This window comes from Plodia interpunctella, chromosome 1 (genome assembly GCF_027563975.2).
Source record: "Plodia interpunctella isolate USDA-ARS_2022_Savannah chromosome 1, ilPloInte3.2, whole genome shotgun sequence".
Taxonomy (NCBI): Eukaryota; Metazoa; Arthropoda; class Insecta; order Lepidoptera; family Pyralidae; genus Plodia; species Plodia interpunctella.
In genome coordinates, this window is record NC_071294.1 from 3,116,132 (window position 1) to 3,125,631 (window position 9,500).

Sequence of the window (9,500 nt, forward strand, 5' to 3'; positions counted from 1 at the left end):
AAATAATCGGTAAAAAAACTCAAACGAAAGTTTTCCAAGGCTCTATGTATTCGAAATAAACCGTCATTCCCATTTCAATAAAACAAAAATATGAGTGATTTTTTTTATGAAGACTCACCACCAGGAGTCGGTGATGGGCGCGAGCAGCAGCAAGCACGCGGCGATGACAACCGGCCGCATCTCTTGTCGGACATCACTGCCCAAACATAACCTGAAGGCACCTCAAACTCAACTAGGAAAATACCGAGAATGCCATCCCTGTGTTTTTAAAAATAAAAAAATGCGTTCGATTTTCAAAACGGAATTTGAGCGTGTCGCGTGCGTCGATCCCTGTCGGTGGGAGATCACGGCGCGGACTGACGCTTACCTGAGCGTTCCCCGCCGCACGCGCACCGCAAAACAATTTTCGCGCTATTTTGGCTAAGATTTTAGCGGATTAGCCTTCGCGTGATTAGAAATATTAAAGTGGGGATACGGACATTTGTTATTTTAACGACGCGTGTGGGCGTGATGATAAATTATCACTTAAACACGATTAATGAAATTAGTCCAATTTTATATGTAATTAAGTGTATTTCGGTTGATGATTGCATATTTAAGGTGAATGCTGGATTGTTTAGCTTTCATTATGGTAACACTAATACGAACCAGACATTGGCTGATTACAGAACGAGTGATCGACAGTGAGACGTTGAACACTGACTATTAATAGACTACACGTGCAAAACTCTAATTGTGTTAAACAAACAGCGTTCTACCTGTTAGTTACACCTGCCGCTTCAGTCAGCTGGATGACAAAAGCTCGAGAAATTTCGATAAACTACTAAACCATTGCGTGATTCATTTCACTGACTATTAATATCTTTGATTTCAATTTTAAATATCGATCTAAAACTGTTGAAAAGAAAAGACAACATGTCAGCAGTTATGCTCTGACATGTTTTATTAACTTCAAAAAGTTTTAGGATATCTTTTTTTTTAAATTAATTTTGTAGAGCGTCTGAAAGATTTAAAATACCGAATTTAATACCTTAGTTTGGGTATAAAAATTATCTTTATTTTTTTTAACTATCTTTCCATACATGACAACGTAGCGTCACACATAGCATAAGTTTTTAAATTACAATAAAGAGACAGCAGGAAAGTACACGAAGGAGAGAGAGCTCTATTGATTCGAGTCAGAAAAAAAAACTATGAAAAATCGAGTGACTGAGTTAATTATATCTTACCCAAATGAGACTGAACTGGGCGGTAATTCTTCTAATGATAAGCGGTAATCATATCCCAATGGTGTTTATTTAGTAGTCTTTATTAACAGTGCAATAAGCACTACCACTACTACTATTGAAAAATCATTAAGTCATAACGTTAGCAGAATTGACACCCGTGTCTAATGTTGTGGACGCACTCACAACAATTCATAAGAATACGTCGTCGTGGAAATCGCAAATGTCATATAAGGAACTACTTATGTGGCCACGTCAGTTGTGTATAGGACGAATTATTTATATCTCTTTCACTCGCTATGATCTTTTGCGAAAAGTATGCGACAGAAAGTAATAGCGATAGGCAACCTTAGAACGACAGCCACTGTTTAGTGCAAGTTTCCAATTCGAACTCGATCGCGTTGACGTTTCGCAGACAACCAGTCATGTTAATATTCTTATTCTTAGTTTTATCACATCAGAAAGACCATAAAGAAAAAATATAAACGCCTTCGCTCGCACTAAGGATTCAGGTCAACAGATTTTAAACATTTTGATATCCTACTGATAATATAAATGCGAAAGTTTGTGAGGATGTATGTGTTTATGTATTTTTGTTACTCTTTCACGCAAAATCTACTGGACGGATTGTTAGGAAATTTGGTACACGGGTAGAATATAACCTGAAATAACACATAGGGTAGGTACTTTTTATATGTACAAAAAATTATTAGTAAAATTTAGTAAACTTACCTAATAATTATTCATATAATAGTCATTGACAATTACTTACATTACATTTGACTGACTGCTTATTACGGGTGAGTTGCACCGTCAAATTTGACGCTGACGTTTAGACAAAAAGGCGTATTTTGCGTTTATCAGCGCATGTTAAAGTTAACCTCAAAGTTGATGGTGCAACCCACCCTTATATTTTCTTCACGTTCCGCACAATTGTTAAAATCCGTCTAACATTTTAACGTCAAAATTACGTTTGCTACGTTTATTTTTCCCTTTTTTTCTCAGAAACAGCTTTGATACTCGCTTGTTTAATTTAACTAGTCTGATCATATGCAGGTGCAGATGTTATATACATATTTTCAATTATATTTATAACTAGTATATGCACGCAGCATCGCCCGCATTTATTTGATGCATCCGCTTATAAATTATTATCGTTAATATTTCGGGTTTTAAGCCACGTATCGCGATGAAACCAATGCCAGATTTTAAGTTAGACCATAAGCTATATAACTATGAAAACCGCATCAAATTTCGTCAAGTATTTTGTGTGTGATGCGTGAACACAGACAGACAGAGAGGCAGATAGGCAGAAATTTAAAAAAATAGTTACCCACATAATTATTTTTCTTTAATATCATCTTCTATGTTCAGACATAGCCCATTTACAGTTTTATTATTGTATAGATTTAGAATGATTCTTAGTGACATTTTAAGAACGATCTACCAAAATAATTAATTAAATAAATAAATTACTTGTCTAAAAATAACATAGCAATTCCGGTCCATAATTAAAAATAATTCAATAAAGTTATTCTGACTTCGCTGAGAAATTGTGCAGCTTTAATTAAACCCACAATAACCAGCCTATTGCAGAATAACGAAATTACAGAAGTATACCACTTAAAATGGTACAAAACAAGTAATGTGGACCAAGATCTTTATCGCTTTATTGTCTCATAGAAATCTTAAATAGTAATTAAAGAAAGGAACAAAAATATTCATAAAAATTTGCGCGTTTATTAAGCACACTTACGGCCTGCACATGAAATTTCTCCTTGGCTTGGCTTCTCCCATGTGAATTTTCCATTAACATAGTAAATTACATAATTGTTATTACTTGAATAATGACTATATCAAAATGGTCTCCCCTCAGCATAATGTCGTGGCATGCGTGAACCACAATGCTGGTCGTCAGTTGATGCAAAAGGTAGATAGGACTCTTCTTTCACATGGGGTGGATTACACCATCAAATTTTAATGTCAATTTTAACCAGCGCAAAGTTGTTCAAAGTGCGATTATACATTTTATCGAATCATCAACGCGCGCACGTCAAAGTTGACGGCGCAACTCACCCACAGTCTTCGTCATCCATCAAATCATAATCAAATCATTTGAATTGCTGGAAAATGGTTACAAATCCTTGAACATAGAATAAAGTGTCACTTCTGTTCTCTCGCTAACCTGTGTATACACTATCATGAGCACTATTTATGATCTATCAACACCATCGACCTCAGTAATTGATAGGTTTATTTGCATAATTGGCTGATTTGTATTCCAGATATTAACTTGTTAGAAAATGACAGTTCGGACGTCGTACAATTTTACTTGATGTATGCGCGCGCAAATTGTTATGAACACTTGATAATTGCGACCTGTATTACGAATATAATCTGTGTCAATTACTAACTACGGGTTAGGGGAGTAAATTAATTCGTGATTTATGATGCTTGATGCAAATTATGTCCGAGGACCAATTATTTGTTCATAATAAGACAAATTATAATAAGGTTTTTTAATAATTTCATTATAAGGTTTTTTACACTTTATAATTTTATATTTCAGAATTTTAAATGTTAGGTATAATTTAAGAACTAATACAAAGTAGGTAAAAATAGCGACCGTATGTCATCATATTTAAATCTAAACTATCTCCTTGCCCCACAAATAATTTCCAATCAACCCGACCGGCTCTATTTTTAGCATAAAGTAATTTAATAATTTATGAATTGATTATTAAATGACTTTATGCTAAAAATAGAGTCGGTCGGGTCATGAAGGAAAATGATATTTTTCTGATTGGCCCGGGTCTTGGATGTTTATCTACATATGTATTTGTTATAAAATATAGTATCGTTGAGTTTGTATCCCATAACACAAGAACTAATACTAGAACTTATTTGGGGCTAGCTCAATCTGTGTGATTTGTATCTGTATGATATTGATAGAGTAGAATCTCCGTCTCACTTTCTCGTCCTCGCATGTTCCTGGTTTGATTCTTAGCTGTGACACTTTAAAGCCCAGGATCCGCTCAAATAATAAATATGTTTGTTAATATCCGGTTGCGATTTTATGACTGACTATGTGGGAATGACATTGTTGCCAATCTGCAGTACTAGGCTGTGCCTACATATCCTTTACATATCTCGTTCGATATCTAAATTGGCTATTGTCCAACTTGTCAAATCAGATACCTTTTTCTAATGACACAAATAAAATGATATATGGAGCTTAATAGTACATCTTATAATTAATAAAACTGACCAATTAAACTGACACTTAATAATCTTTGACTAGCGGTCCGTCCCGGCTTCGCTCGGTTAAAAACACAATAAATTATACACCTTAACCTTCCTCAGGACTCACACTATCTATTGGTGACAACCGTATTAAAATCCGTGCAGTAATTTTTGTGTTTATCACGAACAGACAGACAGACAGACAGACAGACAGACAGACAGACGAGGCAGAGGACTTTGTGTTATTTTATGTAAGGATTGTGTAATTTACCTTCATACATTTTATTTTTTACCCAGTCGAATAGCTAAAAAATTTAAAACTCATTAACTTTACACATTTTAAGAAAATCTCTTCCATTACTGATGTTTCCACGTCAAATGGCGTCTAACACGACGCGCGTGTAAACAAGAGCTTTCAGCGCGTTTTGTTTACAATTTACCTGCAACGGAAGCTTTGTTACGAGATCTTTCGTTCGGTACTCATTGGTACTCTCAATCAAAGTATGTCTAGTGAACGGAATGAAATAAAACATAACTGCGTTTATGAACTAGTTATTTGTGTTTTACTTTAATACTAAATGTCAAGAACAGCTCTCATTATAGGGTCAATCCTATTTGGAAATTAAACAGAGGCTTTGCTGTCTTTACACGCTGTAAAAAAAAAATTGAAAGTAAAAATTGTTTTTTCATAAGTTGAAAAATAGCATTGTAAAAAGTAAATTTAGTCACCCTTATTTACAAGCTAAACCTTACATCCGTTCGTCACCCTTCTTACAAGCTAAAACTTGCTTCAGGTAAAAGGAAAACATCGTGAGGAAACCTTTACACCGGTGGACAGTTTAATTCACAAGTGTGTATGCGACTACCGGCCACTAGATGGCGGTAAGTAGTCGTAAAAGTCATGTCAGATGCCTTTAGGCGACTTGAATAAAATCTGACACCAGTGTTACCAATAATACACTCGATATGTTGATGACAAGCTAAAACTTTCAAACATAAAAAAGAAATAACTCCAAACTTTGTATTGTCAACTAAACTGGTGCACTCAATACTTGAGAATGCTAAAGAATAACATTATTGGTTCAAACTACAAACAAACAGACGACCCTCGAGTTAAAACGATTCCGATGTCCCTGCCTCTCGAATGCTCGTTCAAATAATCGATATAGCTGATCGAGTAGCCGTAAGTCATCGAGTGCTCACAGCTCAGTTTTGATTTCTGATTGGTTTATTTTATTAGTTGAAATCGTTTAGTGGCAATCTCAATTGATAAATGATATTTGCTAAAATATAATATCGAGGTAAATATTTATTAATATTTCATGTGAAATGTATTATTGTACCTATAACGATAACTAGGTACCTTAGATTTGAACCATAAATTTAGAAGGAACCCGCGTGCGTTTGAACTAGGACAGCACTTAGTGGTAATAAATATAATTGTAAACTATCAAAAGCCATTTAAAAAAGTCATTTTCTTATCAATTTTATTCGACAGAATCGACTCGCTCATCGGTACAAATATTCTTCTCGATCTGTACTTTGGACATGTGAAATTATTGTCATAAATTACTAAATTTATCGATATGTATTTACATAATTTATTTATTTTAAAAATAAAGAATAATCAAATAACAATTTGTTTTTAATGATAGACGAAATTTTCAGGAGTTACATAGGTTACTTTTTAAACCGTGCAGACCGCTTGTATACTATATAGTTATTACTTCAATAATTGATATATTTACAGCCGTACCCGCAACATTGCGTGTGCGCAATTGAAGTTGAAAGTTAATTTTTAATTATCCCATGGGAACCTGACAATTTACCGGTAATTTTACGATTACTATTATTTATCATATTTAAAAAAATATATTTGAAATTAGTTTATTTCAAGTAAATAGTAAAAACTTTTCATTTTGAATAAGAATAATTTATTACATCGACATATTTTATTAATTTACATATCACAGCACTAATCTTATCACGTCATCGATTAAAACATTTTGATTAGCTTTCAACTTATGAGCAATGTCAAAATCTTTAACCAGTACAAAACGTCGTAACCGCCATTTTGAATGTCCGCCAACCCGTCTTTTCATATCAAGAGGGACTTTAGAAATTAAATTCCTTACATTAGTCGCTTAATATCATGCTAGATGGCTTTTATATGAGGAGACATGATGCCACCCCAGTCAGGTGACTCTGCAGTAATGGTCGATAATCGATATTGATCTGAGATCGTAATGTCGATATGTCAGCCAATAGGAGTCAATCGACATCCCTATTGAAGCCGTGAGGCTTGACGAAAATGCTAATGATTTGTGACTTACAATGACGCATACAGAAAGGACTCGTAAAATGATCGCTTTTGTTGTAATTTTGATTGTTAGTTATTTTAGTAGTGCCGGTTAAAATTAACGTCAAATTTGACGGTGCATTAGTTACGAATTGATGGAAGTACGAATCAATAACTTACATCGACACTTATGTAATTCATGAGAATAATCTAGAATTTAGTACAGCTCAAATTCATTGCATACGCAAGAGTAACTTGATATTCAATTGACTGTACCTACACAATGTACCTGTAACTTTATCCCTAATTTACCAAGTTAAAAGAATCATGTATCCCATAAAAGATTAATGATATCGTATAATTTACATTATTAAGTGTTATCCTAACCTATAATGACCATTAAACAATTATGGGTTTTCAGGGCAAACATGAGCGTCAAATCCATTGTTGGTCGGCTTTACCGACTTGGAAATAATTAGTGCCCCTTGAAAAATTTCTCATTTACAACCTGTGATAAATATTTACGAGTTATTGTTCAGCGCGAGAGCTAAAGAGTTGTGTGGATGCGTTTTTTAAACTGTAAGAAAAAGTAAACTGGTGCTAGCAGAAGGGGATAACGCAAAAAGTGCTGGACTGATATATGACAGTCCCGCATTTTTTTATCTACTTACTATAGTAAGTAAGTGTACCTATATTCCTTGCTCCCAATGAGGGAACTCTTCAATAGTTTGGAACACGTACATCGGGTTTTTGTCAGGCGTTAAATGCAACAAAAGAGATCTCTGACGACAATGACATATGGAAAATATGAAATTTTTGTAAAAAAAACTTATTTCCTTAATTAAATATTAACTTCCAAAATGGTGTCGATCCACAAAATGTCAACATTGAAGCTGCGAGCGTTTAACTTTTATTGTAATTTCTTAATAACATTACATTTTATTGGCCCAGCTTCTCGGCCAAATGACTTAGTTAATTAGTTGTATTTAAACAATGGTTTGTAATATTTCCTCATTAACCTCACCTACGTCGTTAGGTACAGTAATGAGACGCTAAAATCGTTTTAGTAAAGCTGTTTTCTTTGAGTTTATAAGCATGTGTTTTTAAGAAATAAAAACCATTATTATTGTTAATTAGACCCGGCTTTGCTTAGATAAAAAGATAATAAATTATACACATAATCCATCCAAACATCTATTGAAGAAAACCGCATGAAAATCCATGCAGTAGTGTATGGGGAATAACCAGACAGACACGGCAGAGGATTTTGTATTATAAGGATGTCAAACAACATGATGCATTTGTGCGGTGAAGTCTCGAATACAAACTCCTACAACTAATAATGATGGCTAAAGTCGCTGGGAAGAAAAAGGTTGGAGGAAGGAAAAAATCTTGGCTGCGGAACATCCGAGAATGGACCGGGATAGCGAGCGCAGCTGAGCTGTTCCGCCGAGCTGAGGACAAGAAGGACTTCACCATGCTAATCGCTGACCTTCACTAGTTGGAGAGGAAGAAGAAGTGCGGTGATCAAAATTCGTATTCATTCATTCGTAGTCATTTCAAAAATCAATCTGAAAAGTTATTTCCGTGTGAAACTTAAGATACGTTTGTTCCTTTGTTATAATTTTTTCAAACTGACATGCAAATAAAGCTAATATTTTTACTAAAGGTAATAGTTATTATTTAAATGTTTTATTTAAGAAAATTATTTGATGAAAAGGGACAGAAGTATGTAACAAGAAGGGGAAGCGTAATAAGCATGCATGTAACGCTTTCTCAACGTTTTGTACTTATCTATAATTTGAATCGGGATTTTCCCAAATTAATCATGCGCGGAACTGATTCACTTCAGCATGAAACTGACAATTAGGCTCTGAATCATGTTATTATAAGAGTTTCTTATAGATCTATTGACGTACATCGATTCTCGGGAAGATTTTGATACTTTTTTCTTTTCAGAATGACTCAGAGTTGTGAGAAGATACAGTGTTTAATGAACGTAATTTTGAGAAATATTGAAGTAATATTTTTGGTTGATGTTTATAATAGGTAATATCGAAGTATTTTAATTAATAAGTTATGTTTTCTTTGTGTAAAATATTGTTATTTTCAATTTTGAATTAACTTTTTTTTCAAAGACTCTCAATCTGTCATTTCCATCAACGTCATCCTCGAAATATTTCAGTCACATTTCATCAGTTAATATAACAGTGACTCAGTCCACGTTAGTGACACAATGTCTACTAATTTATACGATTCCCAGGCCTCGGGATTCCCACGGGACATTCCCACACTAATTTAGGATGGAACCTCCCGCAATCACAGAATTTTAGCGCGCTCGGTATGCAAGCCATGTTGTTTTACCAATTTGGGGGTAAAAAAAACAACGAAATTTGAGATTTGCGTCTTATCGTAAAAGCCTGTTGCTAATCTTCAATTGATGTTGTCAACAAATTCAGTAAAATTTATTCATACAGAAGAATAAATTAATAAAACATGGCCTAATTTGGGTGTCGTTAGAAGGACTTTTCAATTTTTTCCACGCATTCTTGTTTTTCTGTGATAATTCAAATCAAATCATTAGAACCGTACGATAATAAAAATAATAAATTATTTTTCCCTCGTCGTAATGATTTGGTGGTTGTCCACACTAGCATTCCATCAATGACTAATACTAGAAGCGCGGCCGGACCGTCATATCCACTTAATTTGTAGCATTCCCATGGGTTGGA

General features: G+C 34.2%; 1 protein-coding gene across 1 annotated transcript in view; it reads right to left on the reverse strand.

Annotated features, from left to right (window-relative positions):
* Wnt6 (Wnt oncogene analog 6) overlaps positions 1-397 on the reverse strand; it is a 38,753-nt gene extending 38,356 nt beyond the window's left edge. The window contains exon 1 of the mRNA XM_053749852.2: positions 119-397. Coding sequence (XP_053605827.1) covers positions 119-180 — 62 coding nt within the window. The 5' untranslated portion in view covers positions 181-397. The remainder of the gene's footprint in view (positions 1-118) is intronic.
* Between the last annotated feature and the right edge of the window lie 9,103 nt (positions 398-9,500).